General features: G+C 37.9%; 2 protein-coding genes across 7 annotated transcripts in view; one reads left to right on the top strand and one right to left on the bottom strand.

Annotated features, from left to right (window-relative positions):
- LOC132110602 (reticulon-1-A-like) overlaps positions 1–22,907 on the top strand; it is a 33,886-nt gene that overhangs the window by 9,706 nt on the left and 1,273 nt on the right. For 2 of the 5 annotated variants that reach the window (XM_059517328.1, XM_059517329.1), the window contains exons 4-7: positions 20,881–21,088; positions 21,172–21,310; positions 21,734–21,803; positions 22,292–22,338. In XM_059517328.1, the coding sequence (XP_059373311.1) occupies positions 20,881–21,088; positions 21,172–21,310; positions 21,734–21,803; positions 22,292–22,338 (464 nt within the window). Of the gene's footprint in view, positions 1–2,365; positions 2,675–17,966; positions 17,982–20,880; positions 21,089–21,171; positions 21,311–21,733; positions 21,804–22,291; positions 22,339–22,907 lie in introns of those variants that run through there. The other 3 variants (XM_059517330.1, XM_059517326.1, XM_059517331.1) reach the window with 3 other exon arrangements.
- On the bottom strand, positions 9,610–16,860 carry LOC132110603 (uncharacterized). 2 transcript variants are annotated; one of them, XM_059517333.1, is made up of 10 exons: positions 16,788–16,860; positions 16,244–16,349; positions 14,389–14,535; positions 13,837–14,000; positions 13,618–13,748; positions 13,333–13,426; positions 12,831–13,175; positions 12,516–12,693; positions 10,451–10,578; positions 9,610–10,145 (listed from the first exon to the last, which is right to left on the bottom strand). In XM_059517333.1, the coding sequence occupies exons 2-10, from the start codon at positions 16,323–16,325 to the stop codon at positions 9,831–9,833; spliced, it is 1,584 nt and encodes a 527-aa protein (XP_059373316.1). In that variant the 5' UTR covers positions 16,326–16,349; positions 16,788–16,860; the 3' UTR covers positions 9,610–9,830. The 2 variants fall into 2 exon arrangements, with proteins under 2 accessions (XP_059373316.1, XP_059373315.1); XM_059517332.1 differs by having other exon boundaries at positions 9,611–10,145; positions 13,612–13,748; positions 16,788–16,858.

Below are 22,907 nucleotides of genomic sequence, written 5' to 3' on the forward strand. Positions count from 1 at the left end.
CGATTGAGGCTGAATTAAGTGGATAATCTCCCTCTAGTGGTGGGTTTAAACAACTGCACTGTGTTTACATAACTTCACAATACTAACACAGAAACAGCAGAAAAGCTCAAGAAATGGTGTACACTGACCCAAAACATATCGAAGATCTTTAAAATTGTGCAGTTTATTGTTTTTCAAACCCTTTATGGTTTAAGTTAAGGCACATTTAAACAACATTTAAATCGAAAAGTAGGCCTACTGATGTTGCTCATAGTAAATCTTCTGTAGACCCATTAATATTAATGGAATTTTTTATTTGCACATTCAAAGCGGGAGTGAGAAGATATCTTTGAAGTCAGTCCACCTTTCAGTGTTTTTACGTGAACCTGAGTGCCTTGAAATCGTGACAGCAGTGAAAGAAATGAACATTTGAACATAGCCTAGGGCACTAAGTGGTTCTCACTAGAGAAGCAGATTCTCTTGTTGCGAACAGTATTTTTATATAATTCTGTTTTAAAATGAGGCAGTGCAGATATGATGCTTCAAGCACTGTGAAATTATTATTATTATTATTTTCTGAAGGAACAGCAGCTGATTATATATTAATTAATTTGCTATTTTGCTTCCTTTATTAATTGGTTTTTAATATTACAAAATTGCAGGCAGCTACAGATAAACTGACGGATAGGCTGTGTGTAAAGCTAATGTTTTGAATTGCATTTTACCAGACATATATTCCATTCATTGTCTGGTGATTGAAACTGAAGGTTCTAGAATGTAAGAAAAAGAGGTCAACGCCTTCTGAGTAGCGCTATCGTTGATCACCTGCAGAGGGCGATAGAGACCGCCGGTTTATGTACACAGCTTTTGTTTTTTATAAATGAAAAAAATAAAAAACTTCATTAAACCATTACCAACAGATCACAGTAGCGATAAAGTATATCTTCGTGTGAACAGTTCGGGTGTTTCTAATGATGTGATGTTAAAACAACTGCGCTCTTCATCACACTGCAATTCTGAGTCAATCTGGATCAGCACAGATCAGCCTGTTGCCATAGTAACACGGGAGCGAGGGAGCCCTTAGAGAGAAGATGCTGAGGGAAACAGAGGAAGATGATGAAAATGAATAAGCCAAGACTGAAACCATCGAATTCCAGTCCTACTCACACGTACCTACGCATGAAAGCATGCATGCATCTGAGTCGGCTCTTGTTGTTGAAATATCTTAGAACAGTGTTTATTTATTTAGAAACATTATGTTGCAAAATCATCATCATCATCATCATTATGATTATTTAACAACATAAAAAACAATACTACATTAATTTACAAACAACTGTGAAGCGTCCAAACATTCATGTTTATTTAAATATTAAAATATTGAGCTGTTCCTATGTATATATGAGTGTTATTAATATCCATTACAACACAGAAACAAAAGACAAAAATAAGAAAAAGTCAAAATAATTAAATAAAAAATAACAAATATTTATTTTTATGTAATTATATTGTTTTATTTTGCTTTTTGTTTCTCTGCAACGAGAATGTTAATATTTTACTATAATTTTCTCTATAATTCGGAAGAAATATTTGTTACTCAGTGTGTAAGGATATATTTTCACATATGTCAGCCTGCTATTCTGTTTAAGTCTGAATGCAAAAAAGCAAGGGGAAAAAATTATATATATTATTATTATTATATATATATATATCAGTCAGACAGAAGCTTCCGTAGTCTGATGGCAAAAACGGAGAGGCTCAGGAGTAGTTTCTTTTCTCACGCTATCAGACTACTTAACAATGGACATTAAACACCACACTTTAGTGACTCTGGTTGTGTAGGGTTACCCAATAACTCTTTGCACACTGCACTTTTTCATGACAACCTATGCAACTCATCTGCACATTGTTTACATCTCTGCACATCATCTGTATAGCAGTTCTTGTAGCATCGCTACACAGTATCTGTGTAGTAGTTTAATATATTGTGTATATTTCATTATTTGTATTTAATTATCTTTTTATCTTATTTTTTATTATTTTGTTTTCAGATATTTCATTATTTGTATTTAATTCTTCAAAAAATTTTCTCCTTATTTTTTTTGTATATTTCACTATTGGTATTTATTTATTTTTATTTTTATTTTTTGTCACAGTCTAAAAAGAGTATGCCAGACCTACATTTCACTGTGTATGTATATATATATATATATATATATATATATATATATATATATATATATATATATGGCAGACTTCGCCCATTGTGAGCCAATAATGTCACATGACCTTGCTTATGTTTATGCATTATATTTGCTAGATAGGGTGCGGCCTCTTTAACCCCCCCCCCCATCGCGTCCCGGGCGTTGCATATGGTACGCTCCTCTCTCTGCGGTGAAGGCTGCAGTGTTTACGGTTTCATCCAGAAGATCAGCGCCTCTCTCTCTCTCTCTTTCTTTCGTTCTGTCTCTCTCTGTTTCCTCACTAAGTAGCAGTAGCTTGTCTCTCCTCTGTTCTCTTCTCTCTGTTCTTTTCATTCATGCCGTTCGGACGTGTGAGATAGTGGGTCTCGAGAAGACACAAGATCTGCGAAAGAGAAAAGAGAAAGACGACAGCAGCGAAAGAAACGCCAGAGGAGGGGAAGACATGGATAAAGGGAAGAAAGAGTGCAACTGGAGCAGCTGGAGAGGACAGGGTACACATTTCGTGCTTGTATAAAAACCGTATTGTATGGTATTCATTTCACAGCACCGTGTTGTTCGTGTGTATTTAAGCGTGTGTTAGGTTTTGCGTTTCACGTGAAGCCTGCGCTTGTGGGACAAAGAGAAGAGGGGAGAGGCAGCTGTTTTGGAATGAGGGGTGGCAGGTGGTCCGTCTGTTTCATAGGAAGGCTGATATGGTAACCCCGCTGTGTCGTTAGATTAGGCTCCGGTTGCCATGGAACACAGTTCAGACTGTTTTTATCTTCAAGCGCTGGATGAGGCTGTCGCTATAGCAACCAGGTCACACCCATCCTGATTACATCATCCTCTCCAGCAGGCATCCATGATACCTGGAGAAGGAAAGAGGGAGGGGAGGGCATGCAAGACTAAGAAATTGTGAGCTAGGCTGTTTTTAAAAGAGAAAAATGGTTCTCTAGGCTATTCTAGTACAATGGCAAGCACATTTTGAATGTCCACTAGGGAGGGGATGCAGACACTCCAATTATAGGGATTGCATTGTGTGCAGTCTGTGTTTGTAAAGCTACAGTATTTGTGCATGGTTGTGTTTGCTGAAACTACTGTCTGTGACTAGATGAAAAATTCACAACATTATGACTGGCCTGAGTATTCTCCGTATAAGGCATTCTTTATGGTTTCTAGGCCGTTGCTAGAGTATTCTGTGTGAAAAAGGACTCCCCATGAGGGTTTCTATTATATTCTGTTGCCTAGATATGTGTGGGGCCTTTTACATTTATTTTTACCATCGATGCATAGTAAATAATATATCTTAAATCCATTTCTAGCATAATGCGTTTAAACAATTTAGAAATTCTACTCATGATCATTTAACAGCACAAACATACATTTTTACACAGTTTGTCTCTATGCTATTTGTATTACATCACATTTTCCCTGCATTATGGTACGACATCTCTATGAAATTATTTCTTGTTTGTTGATGATTCATAACAAACCCTCTAGTCCCCTCTAACTGCATTCTCATACACACAGTGACATGCATAAAGTAGCCTAACACATACATAAATAAAACATTCAGTGCTGTATTTCTAAACCTCCCACATGCATGAAGACACTGTTTTACTTAAACTCATCCTTATACACTTGTCTTTATTAGGAAATTAAGTAATTAAATGAAAGTAAATAAAATAATTGTTCTAATGTGTTAATTATTGGATAAAGCAACAGGGTTTTTAAAGTCAGGACAGAATATTGTTCCTGATTACACTTTACAAAAGCTAGTACAGTATATGTAAAATTTACATTAACATATATTACCTCCAGATTTCAATTATATATTTGTATCGTTTGGTGGGGCTGGATTCCATTTCCTGTTTAGCTCTGGAATTTTCAGGCTTGTGTGTGTCTTGATTAGTAGCACAATCTATGAGAGAACCAGGATTGTGATCGCAGTAACTCTGGTGTCTGGGTCACCTATTTTTGAGATTTTTGTGTTAGCAGCCCAGATCATTAACCAATAAGCTACCACCAACCCTAATTAAAACGTAAACTGGCACAAAATGGGACAAAAACAGCATAGTTCATGTGGATACAGTGAAGACTTAGTCACTGATAACTTGTTTTAAAAAGGTTCGACCAAAACCCGAAAATTCTGTGATCTTTTACTCACCTTTATGTTGCTCTAAACCTGCATGACATTCTTACTTTAGAGCATAAAAGAAGGTATTTTCAGATTTTTTATTTATTATTTACTTTTTTGTCAGTACTGTGGAAATCAATGGTAACCAAAATGTTGGTTTACAGCATTCTGCATAATATCTTATTTGTGTTCTGCATAATAAAGAAAGACATACAGATGATGACATGAGTAAATGACAGAATTTTCATTTTTAACTTACATTTTCACTCAGACACAGACATTGAGTGCAAATGTACATGGAAAGTAAAAATTAATGTGGGCTTGGGCATTGTGAGGGTCAGAAGTGCAGAGAAGGTTTTAATGCAGTCACACATGCTCCCTTCCTGGTCCAGGATGAGTTTCATAGTGTAGAGTTTCATTTGAGTACTAGCTTAGCATATTGCTAACTGATTAAGGCAATCTTTTTATGATACATTAAAACAAGATATCCAGTTGTTCAGCAATTTGAATGAACATTCGGGCTTTCAGTCCCAACAGAGGGCTCACTTTTTTAGCTGCCTTGTTTCCAGAAGCATGTTTCCCATTCATTTTTCCCTTAGTGATTTTTAAAAAGTCTTTGATTAAATGTTAAAAGCCATAAATCAAACTATACAGCTACAAGGTGAATCACAATATTGCAAACTTTAATTTGAAGAAAAAAACGATTCCATCCATCCATCTTCTTCCGCTTATCCGGGGCCGGGTCGCGGGGGCAGCAGTCTAAGCAGAGAACCCTAGACTTCCCTCTCCCTAGACACTTCCTCCAGCTCTTCTGGGGGGACACCGAGGCGTTCCCAGGCCAGCCGGGAGACATAGTCTCTCCAGCGTGTCCTAGGTCTTCCCCGGGGTCTCCTCCCAGTGGGACGCGCCCGGAACACCTTCCCGGGAAGGCGTCCAGGAGGCATCCGGAACAGATGCCCGAGCCACCTCAGCTGACCCCTCTCGATGTGGAGGAGCACCGGCTCTACTCTGAGCTCCTCCCGGGTGACTGAGCTTCTCACCCTATCTCTAAGGGATCGCCCAGCCACCCTGCGGAGAAAGCTCATTTCGGCCTCCTGTATCCCGGATCTTGTCCTTTCGGTCATGACCCAAAGCTCATGACCATAGGTGAGAGTAGGAACGTAGATTGACCGGTAAATCGAGAGCTTCGCCTTGCGGCTCAGCTCTTTCTTCACCACGACAGACCGGTACATCGACCGCATTACTGCAGAACCTGCACCGATCCGTCTGTCAATCTCCCGTTCCATCCTTCCCTCACTCGTGAACAAGACCCCAAGATACTTAAACTCCTCCACTTGAGGCAGGAACTCTCCACCAACCTGAAGTGGGCAAGCCACCCTTTTCCGACTGAGGACCATGGCCTCGGATTTGGAGGTGCTGATTCTCATCCCAGCCGCTTCACACTCGGCTGCGAACCGTCCCAGTGCATGCTGAAGGTCCTGGCTTGATGAAGCCAACACGACAACATTATTCGCAAAGAGCAGAGACGAAATCGTGTTGTCACCAAACCTGACCCCCTCCGGCCCCTGGCTGCGCCTAGAAATTCTGTCCATAAAAATCATGAACAGAACCGGCGACAAAGGGCAGCCCTGCCGGAGTCCAACACGCACCGGGAACAAGTCTGACTTACTGCTGGCAATACGAACCAAGCTCCTGCTCCGGTCGTACAGGGACCGGATAGCCCTTAGCAAAGGGCCCCGGACCCCATACTCCCGGAGCACCCTCCACAGGCCGCCGCGAGGGACACAGTCGAATGCCTTCTCCAAATCCACAAAGCACATGTGGACTGGTTGGGCAAACTCCCATGAATCCTCCAGCACCCTGTAGAGGGTATAGAGCTGGTCCAGTGTTCCACGGCCTGGACGAAAACCACACTGTTCCTCCTGAATCCGAGGTTCTACTATCGGCCGGATTCTCCTCTCCAGTACCCTGGCATAGACTGGCATAGAAAAAAACTATTTTAAAATAAAAAGACAAAGGTACAGTACAAGACTATGTACTGTGTAACAGCTTTAATGAATGTACCATGGAGCAATGCAAATATCATTAACATAAATACAAATTGCGAAGGTAATTGAAATAAATAGGTTATATATAAATATTTAAGTGGGCCTAGTTTGAGAGCATAGTAAGATAGATTAGCTATAATTTACAGTGTTTCATGGGAGTGCTTTAAGTATTGCAACTTTGATTTTATGATTTGGTGCACGTTTTTTTTTTTTGCAGAACCATGGGTAATGCAGTTTTTCACCTGGATTTGTTCTGTTGAACACATTCATTTAAAATATAAGCTGAACTAATGCAAGCTATAGTGGCTTCAACAAAATCATATGCCATTGATTAACAACCTTTTAGCTCACAGTAGGTCTGTTTTATAAGCTTTATAATTATCGATAAACATTGATTCTGCTATGAAGAAAATTAATGTGATGTTTACTTCTGGAATTCAGCTGCACTCCATAAAGGACTTTGCCCTTGGCAGTGACCTTTCACCCAGGAAGTGAATGGTTGGACATAATGTTAGACTGGTTGTCAAGCTGGATGTGCATCTCTGATGCTATAATTACACAGCAAAAATCAGAGTGTTCAATGTACTCTATAGGAGTTCACTGAACACTGGTTTCAGTGTATATATAGGTCCAAGAGTTCGGTGTTCAGTGAACACTGTAAAAAGTGTAAAATATATACTCTCAAAATAGAGTTAAACTTGAACACCTGGAGAGTTAAAATGAACTCTTATAACTAGCACTTTTTGACACCGTTTCAGTGCTTTTGAACACCTGCAGTGTAAACCTAGAACCTTTGCAGAGCTCATTATTTAACACTTTAAGAGTACAACTGTACTCTAAAGCTGGTACTTTTTTATTTACATTGTTTCAATAGTTTCCTACACCTGTAGTGTAAACCTAGAACCATCAGTGAATGAAAAATACTCCAAGTCAGTGCTTATATGTCGGTTTTATTTAACAGTTCATGGATGTACAAAAACCACAAACTCATACAAACACATGTACAGGAACAACATATTGATAATCCCTATCAAAACCATAAGTAGTTTGCAGATCAAACGGCTTAAAGAAGTGCAATTTATCAACTTTAAGCATGGAAACATTATGATCATTTCCCTGTGTCACATGAAAGGAATGAAAATGCTCTGCAAAACAAAGTGTCTGAAAGTCCTCTGTTACAAGAAAATATTCTCGATTAAATGCAATGATGTCTTTTATCTGACTAAATACAGGCAAATCGTCCTCTTTGTCCGTGCAAACTAAAAGGCCTGGACGATACTCAGTTCCAAAACAAGTGATCCAAGAAGTCAGATCAACTTCACAGTCTGAGTCAACCTGCAGTTCTTCTGCAATCATCTCACCATGTGGCAATTCAATGAGCTGAACAGTTTTTACTGGCCCACAGTCAATACTTTTAAATGGCATTGATTCCCAATGGTATGCTATAGCCATCTGATGTTTTTGGGCCAATGACTTTGTTATATTTTTGAAATTTTTGATTGTGTTTTTGAAAAACCTATGTTTGGCTTCGAATCTCATTGACCAAACATGTAGAATTGGACCTATTTTTCGAATTACTCTGGGGTAATGAATCATGAAGTGATGTTTAGGGATCATTCTGCGATGTGGGTAAAGCTCTTTGAAAAGTTGGTGATGGTCAACAATGAGATGCTTCAGACATACTGTCATTCCATCAGTAACAACTGGAGAAAATATAATGTTCATAATTTGCAACAGAAGCAACAAGAGTCTATAGTGGGCATTTCCTTCTCGTAAAACATCTCCAAATATCAAGGGCATATTCCGGATTAGGCAAAAAGTTTGAATGGCATTGAGACCAATTCCGTTTCCATTCTGCTCCAAGTTTATTCTGGTTGGACGATTTTTTCGCTCAACAAAGCCATAATTGTATGAGTATATTCGGTTACAAACATCTGTCTTGGATATGATTTTGTTGTCTGAGAGGTAAGCAAACAGCAACTTCAGCTCAAATTGCCCCACTCCTTCCAATATGTCATGCATAATGTCTACAGCATAATTTTCAGAAACATGAAAGTACTGTAGATCATTGAATAAACATTGTCGCTTAACTCCAAATGTGGATGGCAGTGTAGGATCTACCATGAGGTCATTGCAATGCTGATCATGCAGTGCTTTATTACGCAATGTTATTCTTGGATCATCATCCCTGAAAACCGTTTGTGAGGTCTGTTTGTCCACTAGACAAAAACGACAGAAATTGTTTGCACTGAATGATTCAACATACCCGAGTAATGAGTGCAATCCCAAATTGTCTCCAGTTACTTGTGCAATTGTTCCGTAAACTGGTTCATCAGAGAAAGGAACTTCAATTCCTGTACACTCAAGGATTTTCAGATCACGTACGAGGGGCTGTAAGATTAAATCAAATCCATACTTCTTCACATCCTCAGTATGAAAAAGGGCTAAAAGATGAATATTCATAAGAGCAGAGTTAATCTTTGGAGATAGGTTTCGTAAAACAAAGTATATACTTCCAACCTTATGGATACCATGCTTGGATCCGAGAGGATTTGCCATTTCAAAATCATCGTAGAATATCTGTATTTGGAGAGAGTTTGGTTTTTCAGAGAAGAGGGGGTGGTCTCTAAAATAGTTACCATCACAGAAGTCTTTGTAAAACCCAGTTTTCTCACAAGGCTGCACAAAATGATCACAGATCTCTTGGTTGGTGAATATGAACTTCAAAGTTTGCAATAGAGGAATATAAACAAATTTGTCTGTTATGGGAACTTGATCATATGTGCCAGTAGTTCGATTCCTTCTAGCGTCATACCTCACTCCTAGGGCTACCTCTACAGGTTCTACAATACCCCATTTCTCACTGAAATGTTTTTTCCTTTTTGCCTCAGTGTTTAGTTTGCTAAATGGATTTTCAAGGTTGTCAAAATAATCGTCAAACTTTGTTCTGATCTCCTCATCGTTAGAGAGTAATTTTACAACATCATCTTTAACATTTGAATGTAATTCCTCTACAAGTTCCTCCATATTTTCAACAACAGTCGTTATGACATTAGTAGCCACACCACAGCTTTGGAGATTTGCAATAAGGGATGCACACATTTCTTGGGTATGTTGCCTGGTCTCATTACAGCTTTGAGAATTCTCTGGTTGCTCTGGAATTAAATTAACATCATCAGCTACGTCAACTATGACAGGTTCGTTCTCAACTATGATGGGTTCGTTCTCAACTATGACGGGATTGTTCTCAACTATGACAGGTTCGTTCTCAAATTGATCTAGATTTTTTGCGCGATGTTTGTTATGGAGATGTTTTCTAAAGCCTGAAAAAGTCCAAAATCTCTGGTGGCATCCAGCCTGGTCACACATTAACTGAAACTTCTTACCAGGATAAAAGGCATGGAAAACTTTGAGATGACGGATCAACATTTGAACGGTAACAAAACTAGACTTGCAAACAAAGCATCTGAACATCATAACTTTTTAGTTGAGGAGCTTAGCTCTTAGGTCCTTGACTCTGGGAGTTTCGTGAGAATGACCAACATCAATGTTGTAGATGGTGGTCTGCACAAATGTGTACATGCCATTTAAGGCCTGGTCATAGGAGATGCCGAAAACATAATGTGCTTTGAAAAGTTCATCAAAGGCTGACAGGGAAGACTTGCCCTTGCAGGGAAGGAGATCACCATCCAATGCAATGTAGAACTCGTGGATGTGCTTTCTTGTCGTCCCAACTGCCAGGATGTAGGGCTGCCTCCGCTGGTTTGGACCAGAGTGCTCCTGAAGGCTGCGACATGACTGTAAGATAACAATAAACTGAAATGAATCTACACTGAACATCACATTTTGATGGATAAGTCACACTCTGATAGAAACCTGTCTGTGACTTCCTAAAGTCACACTCTGATAGCACGAGCACAAGACTGCAGTCAAAAGAGGTGAACCCCACTATCTATTTGCTATACTTCAAGGAGGCAAAACATAATTACCAGACTTAAAATTCTGTGGCGGTGGCATTGAAAAGAAACAAATTAATGATCTGGGGGGTTACACAATTGCCTTTTGACAATGGCTATTGCCATTGGAGATTAGGGCACACTGACCTTATGAAATTTGACTACATGGTCCACAGCTTCCCGGGTACTGATCTTTACAGCTCCCTTCTTTCCACTTGGAGGTGGTGGCAGTAGGTAGACCAGCAGTAGCAGTGAGGCCATGTCACTATCCCAACCTGAGAAGACAGAAGCACCTGCTTTAAGCATGATATACACCTGACCAAAACCTTTGATACTACATCAATATTAAAACTCAAAACTCTTTTCAATAACAATACTAGTTATGCAACTAACAATTTTTTTGATAATCTATTAACCTGTCAATTATTAATCAATTGGTTGGATTAAAAGGCCAATTTATCGAGGAAATTTTATTCTGCACAATGATCTCCTTCAAACATTGTGTCAATTGAAGCCTATGAAAACGATAGTAAATTAATTAGGGCTGTATCAGAATATTCGAATATTTGTTCGGTGGGTTGGTATTCGATTTTCAAGTTTGACATTCGAATATTTGTTTTAATTTTTTTTTTTTCACAACCTGGCATCCCCCTAGAAACGGTTCCCATTCGCGCTTGAATGGGGCTGTCATGCGTTTTCTCAGATCGTATATAGCTCTCTCTGATTTATCAATATGAACAATGAACACATAAATGTGTTTTTGAAAAACGGATATGAATCCAAACTTCAGATCCCGCGCTATAGGCAGATGTAATGGAGTGCACGTCACCAGCAACAGATGCATGCATTTTACTGATCGTCAGCTAAAATTTCTAAGTCAAAGACCGCAATAAGAGAGCGGCAACAGCCCTGGTAAGATCATTTTGGTTCTTTACTTTTAATGAAGTTGATTGTGTGTTAAAGCATCTGCGACCCACTTTCACTTTGATTTACGATAGTTTGCACATTGGCTTGATGAATAGATGCTGATCTGCGGTGACGTGTGCTGTAAGCGTCGTCATACCTGGCTATAACATGATATAGCCTAAAACACGCTCTCACACGGTTATTTTTTTAGCATTTTTGGGCGAAATACAATACTCTTATTTTAGAGCGCAGAACAGCGGAGTTTGTATGGGCAGAAGTGCATGCCTGAGCTTGTAGGCTATAAGCTGCGTTGCTTTGACATTGTGGAAATAGAAAACAATATATTAGCCTACCCTTTACTGTGTCAGTAATTACTGTGCTGCTGATTTCTGATTTGAGAGTTATTTGTTACTCAGAAAAATATTAGGCTGTGTTTTGTATCACTAGTGCAGTGTCCGTTCTCGGAGCATATAAGCCCTGCGCGTGAGGCGCGCACGCTTCCGGCTCGCGCTGTTCTGTATTAAAAGTTTATTAATTCTGAACGTGTCACGTCTCGCGTGTCTATATTGCACCAAATGTGACACTACACTCGTGAAGTCGATTGGATGAACGGTTCTAAATGCAAGATAAATCATCTAAATGCAAACAGACAGATGCATAGAGATTCCTGCCTTTATTAGAGAGAAAAATATGTTCAGCCCCCTCCTTCCGAAGCTTCGAATATTCGATGTTAATTCCTATCGAAGCTTCGAAGATCAAAAAATGGTATTCGGACCAGCCCTAAAATTAATCTACGTGGGCTTCAGTCAAGGGTTATAGAGCTTCCATTCCGACCGCCGTTTGATTGATGTACTGACTTGCGCTCATTCAGTGAAGTTTACGAAGACTCAATTACTGACAGGACTTTGTGTAAAATGCTGAGGAAAACACATCTTGAAACACATTAAACATCACACACATTTGTCACGGCATCTGACAAGACAGGCCACATTAATACAATTACAAGTCAGTTTGAAGAACTCAATATAAAACATTCTCATGTTTTGTATTGTGCAATTTTCTCGCAGCAGCTAACTTTGCGACCTCTGCTCTGTTTTTCAGATGCGTTTTATGCATAGAAATGCGTTTTACACCATTGTGAAGTGACAATGAATTGATAATGAAATTCTTTCTTGATTATTTTTGATTATCGATTAGTTGTTGCAGCCCTAAAAAATATATTATTTGTCTACACAACTATTTGTCATGGTAAATAAATTAAGTCGACATTTGAAAGATACACACCAGATCCAGTTAAATTATTTACCTGGGACCTCGTCATCCTCATCAGTGTTCTCCTCTGCAGACTGGATGAGATGGTCAAGCAGGGGTGTCTTGCTGATGTCCTTGGCTTGCTCTATTACTTTGGCCTTCAGGAAATCCCATTTCTCAAGGAGTTTTGATGAAGTCTCAGCTCCAAACAACAGGTCAAAGTCTTGCGCCACCTAAAGGGGAGGAAGCAAGCATATGTGTATTTGATGATGGTGGTAGTGGTAAGTGACCGTTTTCATCTTTGAACAGCTGTTCTTGACATTTGCAAAAACATAATAAATGTGCTTACAAAAAAAAAAAAAAAACTTACCAGGCCTTTTGTGTCAAGAAACCTTGGGAACACAGTAAGCACTGTGCTGCACTGCTCAGGATCATGGATCAACTTTTGCCTGTGCTGGAAGGTTTCTCTCATTTTCATGAAGATCTGTTCGTTGTCTGTGCTGTGTTTCAGTAGAGATATGGCCTCACGACACTGGTCTCCCTCCAACTGCTGCACTTTAGTCACTTCTCTCTCTAAGTTTGGTCCGCTGCTGCCTGTAGTTTGAGAGCTCCTTCTCCTACCCCCATTGGTACCGCCATTGCTGAGTTCTCGCTGTGTGTTTTTAATCTTCCAGGCAATGTAGCCCTCATTGCTGTCTATGTCAAAAAAGTGTTCCTAAAGACAGTATCAACAAAGATGGAAATGTATAAAAAAATTGTTTCAGCATGAATCAATAGAGATCTTTATAAAAGAAGTGTTAGACTTCTAAAATGCACCAGAACATTATTCATTTGTTTATTAAGATTAACCTTACTTTTAAATATGTACTCACATAGCCTTTTTTGGAGTAGGGATCTTTTAGAGAGGGGAACAGTGTTACTATCCCCAATGCATACTGTGCTCTTTTATCCATAGGGGGAGCACGTCTGTGGAATAAATGTGTATTAAAACCAACACACCGGAAAACCTATGATCTGCGCAAGGCCACAGCTCATTGGCCACGGTTGTTATTTAATGATAATCACCTATTTGATTACAACTACCAAATCTGCAATTGAATACTATGAATATACACTTTACAAAATCATGCACCATAAAGTATTTTACTTACCCATACTTTTCAAACATTTCAGCAACAACAATGCTGACAAGATCACGGCGTGCTCGGTCCTTCATCTCTCCTGTCATTGCATATTTTGCAAGGATTTTCTCCCCTCCAGGCTTTTGTTCCAGAATTCTTTTGACAAGCTGGACAACAGGGGAAAATGTTATGGTAACAATAACAGGTAAATGTAATGTTTACAACATAAAGAGAAATGTTCTGAAGAAACATCACCTCTTTGGCTTGTGAAGAACTGTCATCAGTATGTAGACTTTTTGGGGACATCACAAAGGCGTCATCAATGCGCTGTCTTTTTGGGGACATCAGAGAAGCATCACTGTCCGATGAGGGTGATGATAGTGACAAGGTGTCTGTGCATGAGGACTGGATGGGAGAGTCTGAAAAGGGCAAAAAGATTTTTTTTTATATATATATTTCAGTCAATGTTTCCACAGGTTTAAGTGAGTAGAGGTTCAAAAAAGGCATGGTGAGACTGCTTCCAGGAATTACATGAGTTTTGGTAGTTAATGTGGCCAGACTTTAAGCAGTTTAGGCCATGATACATTAACTACTAGATGGCAAAACTGACTGTTTTTTGAGAAGTGCTCGGGTCAACAGCCTTACCGGCTAATCTATTTTTATCTCAAATGTAGTTTTTCACATCCTTATGTGAACACTGACAGATAAGAGATAAGGTTGGAAATATGCAAAGTAGTCCTTTAACAGAGAAAGCACAAATCGGACATTGGTGAGAAGATACTGTTTGGGTTTTGTGATAGCAAATACCAGAAACTGAAAGAACATTAACAATGGTCCACAGGATGTCTGCTTTTTCCTCCAAGATGTCGCTGAAGACCTCTTCATCAACCTCTGTTCCACTGTCATCCAGCACATACATGTTTGTCTCAGGGGGTATGCTGAACTTCTCTTTAGCTTTGAATACAGAAAAAAACATAAGTTGTTGTGTTAGGGTTAGAAAGTGGGAGAACAATGTTTTTAGCACAATTCTTAATGGGCAAGGCTACGGTAGACTAGCATGGTGCTAAGAATAACAGTTCATATAAACGTACATCTAAACCAGTGGTTGCGCAAGACTTTCACATTGTCCTTTATTTTGATGGATATGGTCGTTAAAATTGCACCATAATCTATTACTCTATTTTAATTTTCATTAAATTTTCGTTTTAATTCACATTTTCATTTTTAATCATGAACTTACAGGATATAGGAGCATATAGGCTAGATTATGCATTTTTTAATATATAAAGAGTCACTTTTCATAGTCAGGGTTTGTACAGATTTTGAAGTTTAAATTAAGCACTTTTCAAGCATTTTGTAAGGTCCCTAAATCCATTTTTCAAGCAGCAACAAAATGAAAGAATATAAATAGTATAAACCGCGCCCCTTTAGAAAACTACAAGCTAAAATATTAGAATCTTCAATATAAATACAACTTATATTAAATCACTCTTTGGATACTTTTTAAAAATGTGGTTATATGTTTGTATATTTGTTGTCAACTGTAGGTTAGGATGAGTTTTTTTGTAGATGGTTGGAATAATAATAATGATCATGAGTATATAATACATGAATCTTCCTTAAATACCTTAAAATATTATTTTAATAAATGAGCATTGTTTTAAAAAGGACACATGAAAAAGAGTGTTTAAGTGTTATCAATAGACTAAATGAATCTAAACATATTCAGCCAACACTGATTTGTTTTATTTATTCTTGACAGTGACAGCTCTATTCTGTATTTACACAGTAAGACATGATGCACAGATCTAAATGGTCATATCAGATTTTTTTGTCACGTCCGTTGCTATGGTTACTACTATCACGGAACGATTATTTACAGAACTCACTCTGGTAAAAGCGGTTGTCACTCCGTAAGTTTAGTCATCTAAGCATCATAAAAAAAAACTTTCGATTGGCTACAATGCTGCAGACGTTAAAATTTAAACTTTTGCTTTTGTGAATAGAAACCAGAGTGCTCACACAAACGTGCACGACGGAAAGAACATCCCCCTCCCCTCCCTACATTACAGTTATATAATGATTCGATATGAATTAATTTAATAATATTTTTAAAGAATTACAGTCAAATTCATTTGTCTCCGATTACCTTTGGCATGGCTGGTGAAGGCTTATTCTCCCATAGCTCTCACAGTGTGTGCCTTTCAGTCTGTTGATCGTCGACGCAATCAGTTTTTATTTATCATCTTCTAGGCAGTTATCGACAAAATTACAGCAAGCGACATTTCTTAATGTAGATGTTTGCGCGCCAGGCGAATACACGAGGCGCCAAATAGCTGCTGACTGTTAGCTGCTAACTTACATGGAATTACACGAGACCTGAGTCGTAACAGAGGCTGCCTCGCATTAAAACCATTGTCAGCCGGTTTTATTTATATTTTAGTTACATCTGCCGTCCTGAAGAAATAAATTAAAATCAAGCATTTTCCAAACTTTCGAGACTTTGTAGGAACCCTGATTAAACCTTCAGATGTTTTCGTCACTGCTAAAAAAATTAACGTAAAGCTAGTCAATGACGGAAAATATTCGGTTAACACGACCTCTGATCTAAACTTCAATTATAAAGAGAACGAAGAGAAGAATGCTTAAGAACGTAACTTACCCTCCCTGAGAAATGCTGGATATGATGCTCCATTGAGTTTGATGTACTTCTTCTTTCCTTGGTACTGTACTTTGAAAAGCATTGCTGTAGTTTTCCTCACATATTACTACAACATAAAAATACAATTGGTTTATTGAACACACACAATACCAAATGTAGTGCAAATAAAGTCAGACTCAATCATTTGACGGGAATCTGTAACGTTAGCTTTCCAGGCTAACGTTAGCTAGTTAATTTAGCCTTCATAAGGCGCGAGATTGGGAGCGGCAGCTAACGTTAAAAAATGATTGCTGCATTTCCTTTTTGAAATTTCATTTAATGGTCAACGATCAACGTTACCACTAAAACAGTTTTACCAGATTTAACATTCACAATCACTTTAGCTACCATTGATATACTAAGTTAGCTAGTTAAACTAAATTACTAAACGTCACACCTCTTCTAACGTTACTTCTACATTAGCGTTTTTAGTGTTTTAGTTATGAGAATTAAAACAAGAAGACAAACAGGAATATTCAGCATGATTCACTTGCTGGTTTCTTACCTACGGTCCCGCAGAATCAAAATGTCGACGACGTCTTTGGATGTCAGTTGGAAACTGGTGTCCACGAGGCTGCATCTTGATTCAACCAATGACAGCGTAGTCGATCTGATGACGTATCGAAACCTAAACTCATATGCGGACGGGACAGCAAAAGATTGACTCTCAAAGAGTTCATCATCCACTATTTACACTACAACAGCTCCACATCAACACTGAACCAACACACTAACACTTGAGAGAGTTTATGGTGAAACCTGACAAGTGTACTTTAAGCCCAGTTTACTCCAAAGTGTATAAATTATACTCTGGTCATCAAAACTCTGGGATTTTAACACTCTGACATTTGCTGTGTACACCCCGACATTTAAACACCAGCACACACACACAATTACCCCCCACCATCACCTTTTTATTTTAAACTGGCCCCCTAAGCAATGTGTGTAAGGGAAACTGGAACACTGTATCTATAGCAACCATAACTGCCCCCTTTCTTTCTCTTCTCACATGCTCTTGCCACATAGGACATATGAAACAAGGTGGATTAATTAGGTTCTGTGAAAGGGTCACACATAATTTTCATCTTTGATTGTGTATGTGTTTCAGTCTGGGCTTAGGGCTGCATGATTATGACAAAAATCATAATTGTCAATTATTCCCTTGAAACTGTAATTTCGATTATTAATTACAATTTACACAATCAACACTGAATGACGTTTATACTAATGTTTGATGCAACTGCATGCTGTATTTTTATATGAAAATAAAACTGAAAACATTCTTACTGAAAACGTTTAGTGCTGTTCTATAGTATTAAGCCTCAAATGTCAATGTACATCAAATTGGTTTCTTCTTTAAATTACAAGTAAAAATATGAATGGTATTATAATGTTATACTAAAACTAAAATTAAAATAATGGGAAAATCCCTTAAGCTAACGTAAACGTAACGTAAGCTTGCGTAAAAGTGGCATTCATTATTTTAATTGCAATTAGAAATTAGATTAATTGTGCAGCCCTATCTGGGCTATTTGTCACCATACTGAATTAATATGTGTGGTTTCCATTATTATCCAATGGTAGTATGAGCCGCTCCCCCTCCCTCTTATTCTCTGCCTTTCTCTCTTTCCTTTTGTGTGCGCTTCCACTCACTGTCTCTCTCTCTCTTTCTTGCTATCTGCAGTCATGGGTGGTTCAGGTCAGTAGCTCTCTCTGTCTTCTGATAGCTTTGGTGTTTTAGCATCAAAAATCAGGGATCTCAAAGAGATTTTTTATAATGATAGAATTAATTACAGATGTCACTGGTTTTGTTGGAAAACTGAATTTAGTGTCCATATGTAATTTAACAGCTCATGTTTGGTCACCTAACCACTGGATATCCTTAAACACTAGTATTATACTAGTATACATTAGTTAAGTAATATTTAAAGGTGTGTGTAAGGAGAAAGAATGCAAACGTACTGCTTTTAGTCTTTAATTCTATTAGAGAGTCAGTTAGCGGAGGGATTTACCAGAGCAGGAAATTATCATCAGAGCTAATAGTTTAATAATTATGTTAAAGTTTTTTGTATATATTTATTTTTTTGTTTTACATTATTATTGATGAGATACAATAAGAAGTTATTAAGAATAAATGACAGTGTATTCAACTCTCAGTGAAACTCAGACTTGAATCTGAAGTCTGCACTTCATCTAGGACTCGAGCAAAATCTGCATATAAAAATGGCAGATATTTCTGCCCTCCTCTAAGCTCTGCCAGGCTAAATTTAGCCCTGTGGGACTGATTGGAGAATCACACAAGGGACTACAAATGTCTTGCACACACTAGAGTGTGACAGACCAGCTTCTGTGAGTGTGTAACAGTTTCTTCTGAAGCCGCAACAAATACAGCTGTTAAAAATGGAAACACACATAAGTTACAGGGAGCTCTCGCTTGCCGCAGAGACTGAAGAGATGATTCAGAGATCTCAAACTGCTGGTTCTCATGGCAACAAGTTCTACTGGTCTTGTCTTTGTGATATTTGGGCAGAGATAGAAAGGTGAATGAGTTTGCTTCCAGCAGTTAGAGAAGAAAGATCTGGTTTTTCTTAGATACCTGCTTGAAACCTGTCCACCAAGCTTTACACTTTGTGCTTTGAACTTTGATAATAAGAAGAAATGTTTCTTGAGCAGCAAATTCACTATTAGAATGATTTCTGAAGGATCATCTGAAGGAACACCGAAGACTGGAGTAATGACTGCTGAAAATTCAGCTTCATCATCACAGGATTAAATTACATTCAAGATATATATTAAAATAGGAAACATTTTAAACTGTAATACTATTTTACAATATTACAGTATTTACTTTGTTTTTAAATAAATGCAGCCTTTATGGGCATAAGAGGCTTCTTTCAAAAACATAAAGAAAATTCTTAAAGATCCAAAACAGTGAAACAGCAGTGTATTTGTACTATAGCATGGCTAGAACTCTATACTGACCAATCAGCATTCAGGACTATAACGATGACTGCATTGCTACTTCCCTGCTAAATATTTTATGGAAAAGAAGCACATTAAATGAGTAGTACAAGACGTTATTTCTTCAGATTCAGTCAAAATCACATCAATAGCAAATACAAGCTCTGGAATGTTTCACATTTCTGTGGAGGTATTGGCTCTTGGTTGTTGAGTGTGCTTGGTTTTAATCTGTTTAATGGATATACTGCATGCTCACAAAACACTTTCCTAATGAAGCTGTACTCTGTAAATGACTTGCTTCTAGAGAACGGTGGGACTAATTTGTAGGTTTGAATAGTAGTTGTACAGTTGATGATTGTGAGATGCATGTCGGGCCGTTTACTCCAAGGGGGATTACCGCTGTAATTTAAGATGGTACACGTGTAGAAATGTTGTAGAAATAAATTAATCTCCCGTATATAGAGTGATGATAATTTTACTAGGTTTTGGCATTTTACATGGATATACTCTACCACATGCCAAACTAAACTTGCAATTTAAAAGTTGTAACCTTCATGCACCTCTCCATTTCACTACTATAATTCTAAAAGTTTACATTAGTATGGTGAAGGCTCATAGCTCATAGTGTGTGGTCATTATATTACAGCACTTCTGATAACATAACTATTTGTACTGTCTTACTCAATAGTAATAATTAACCCAGTACAGTGTGTGTGCACACAGATGGTTAGGGTTAGATAAGTTGACAACTGGTGCTGTGAGAGGTTGACAGGTGTGAACTGATAGCCTCAAGGTTACAAATGTCCTCTTCATGGAAAATGCATGTTGAAAACAAACTTGAACAGAGAATTAAAAACTGATTTCCAGACCTGTATAAGTCACAATTATGGAAATTAATAAAAAAAAATCTGATAGAGTTTGGGTTCCATTGTCGCCTTCTGGCTTGTTTGGTTGGGTTCTGAGAGACTCTTAAATTGAAGGATCTGTATGACTTTCCTTTACAGCCTTTTTGTCACCAAATACAAACTCTTGCCAAAGTGCATTTGATTCTCTAGCAATTCCACTTGTGCCATCCTTAAAACCAGTTCAAACACAGTTATCACCTTTTATACAGACCCAGATTAGCCAGCTATACATATCTAAATTTTTATGCAAAGGAACCTTGCAGTTCGAGCAATGACACAACTTTTCTCACTCATTGACTATGATGAAATATTTATGTATAAAACTTTATCTTATGTTTATAAATCCACCCAGAGTATGTTTTTGCATGTGTTTCTGCCTTTTTTCATAATTTAGAAACATATTTGTACCAAGGTTCGTAGGTATATTTCACTAACAGTTAGTGAATAAGACCCACTGTGTTCATTTCTTTTAGATGATTTAATGGCCAGTGCTGCTACTACATAGTAAGTGTAACAAATACTAACCAGCTGCAAATTTGAGATGGCTTTGTAAACAATGTTTAACAGAGTAGAATTACTGAACTAAAATAGAACAAGTGTAGAGAGACTTGCAACCTGTGACTGTGCAGTAGATTTGATGCTGTAATGTCTCATTGTAAGATTTCTGTACTTAAGAACTGACATTGTTCTTGTTCTGATCACTTTTCTTCTTGTTTTTGTCCCTCGGTTCAGTGGTCAATCTGTTACATTGGCGGGATTTAAAGCAGTCTGGACTGGTTTTCGGCAGTGTGTTGCTGCTGCTATTCTCTTTAACCCAGTTCAGCGTGGTGAGTGTTATAGCATATCTGGCTCTGGCTGTCCTCTCCGCCACCATCAGTTTCCGAGTCTACAAATCAGTCCTGCAGGCAGTGCAAAAAACCGATGAGGGCCACCCCTTCAAGTTAGTCCAACACTCAGTTTGTGTCTTTTGCTTCTGTTCATATTGAGAAATGAATCGGTTCTCATGGCTTCTCTCTTTTTCAGGGCTTATCTGGAGGTGGAGATCGCTCTCTCTGGAGATCAGATCATGAAGTATGTGGATAAGACTCAGCTGTACATCAACTCCACCATGAAGGAGCTTCGCAGGCTGTTCTTGGTTCAGGATCTGATCGACTCCATAAAGGTGAAAACACACTAGCTGTTGAACATTTAATTCCCTAATTTTAAAGGTGCACTCATTAATTTTGTTCCACTGGTTCATACAACAGTGGTCTTGGACTTCATACTGAAACCTACTGGCATGGAGTGTTGCACAAAATAATTCAGTTACAGATGCCATGATAGAAATAACTGTTTTCAGGCATATTTGTCACATATTTTAAAATCAAAGGTGGCCAATAATTTTCAAGCTTGCATTCAGCTCATCATGTGATCTCAAACCTTGAGAGGCTAATGTAGAATAAAACCGCATTAATATGACTGTAGTCTTCATCTCATGTAGGTTTACATTATTTTTATTGTTAGACAGTGGGAAAAGTTACTGAGTGCCCCTGTAAAGGATTACAAATCTGTGTAGATAATTTGACATATGTGTGTGTGTGTTTAGTTTGCAGTGTTGATGTGGTTGTTGACGTATGTTGGAGCTCTGTTTAATGGCCTGACCTTGTTGATTCTGGGTAAGAAAACAACACAAATATACACTACCATTCAAAAGTTTAGGGTCAGTAAGATTTTAAAATATTTTGTATATTTTGTAAGTCCCTTAGCGTCACAAGGCTGCATTTATTTTGATCAAATATACAGAAAAAAAGAACAGTAATATTGGGAAATATTATTATAGTTAGTGAAACCAGTTGGTGCAGAGAGCTAGTGAATGTCTTGGAATTTTAAATGAAAAGTTTGATAAACTTTCTCCGATATCTGTGCTGATTCTTAGGGCAGAAATGATTTTCTAAGAAATGTTCAGCAGTTTCTGTGTGTTTGCTGTCTGATTTGCTTCCATATCTTAGGTACACACTCAGAATTCCATGTCACAAACACACACTCTGCTGTAGGTCAGGCTGTGATAACCTCAAACAACTGTCATCAAATGACACCACACAGCATTCTGGGAGAGCAGCTCAGTTGTCCTGACTGTATCTCTCCTTGATCTTTCTCTCTTTAGTGGTGGTATCCATGTTTAGTGTGCCAGTGGTTTACGAGAAGTACCAGGTAATGTTTTCCCAGTCCCCACAATTATCTTTTTTTAAGGTACATGTTTTGCCACTTTTTTTTTTTCCTTTAGCAGACACTTTTATCGAAAGCGACTTGCAGTGCATTCAGGCTACACAATTTTTTTTTTTACCAGTATGTTATTACAAGGTTATGATAATTACATTATATGAACCTACGATGTCGATTCCTGTACCAGTGAAATTTCATGATACTCAATACCAATTTTGAGCAATAACTAATATGCTATTAAACATACACCTTTATTTCTCAGAATACTGAGTATTAAAAAAAAAGTTTCATTAAATGAAAACTTTTATTTTGAAATTATTCTTATAATTCTGAATTAAGTAAACAATTAAATTAATAATTCAAGTACAGTTAGTTAAAAAAAGAAAAATAAACAAAAATTGTGAATTACGGAAGCGTGTCTCCTCCACACACACACACACACACACAAATATATATATATATATTTATCTCACAATAATTTTTTTCCTTACAATTCAGAATTTATATACATTTATTATCAGAGAAAGTAATTCAGAGAAAATGGTCAGAACTGTGAG

This window comes from Carassius carassius, chromosome 30, assembly GCF_963082965.1.
Source record: "Carassius carassius chromosome 30, fCarCar2.1, whole genome shotgun sequence".
Lineage (NCBI taxonomy): Eukaryota > Metazoa > Chordata > Actinopteri > Cypriniformes > Cyprinidae > Carassius > Carassius carassius.

What these genes read in the sequence shown, in the direction of transcription:
- LOC132110603 (XM_059517332.1), bottom strand. Translation starts at nt 16,325, where the DNA reads ATGCTTTTCAAAGTACAGTACCAAGGAAAGAAGAAGTACATCAAACTC. An exon ending in GAAATGTTTGAAAAGTATGG is followed by an intron (nt 13,427 to 13,611) that starts GTAAGTAAAATA and finishes TTTATTCCACAG; the next exon opens with ACGTGCTCCCCCTATGGATA. An exon ending in TGAGGATGACGAGGTCCCAG is followed by an intron (nt 10,579 to 12,515) that starts GTAAATAATTTA and finishes CTGTCTTCTCAG; the next exon opens with GTTGGGATAGTGACATGGCC.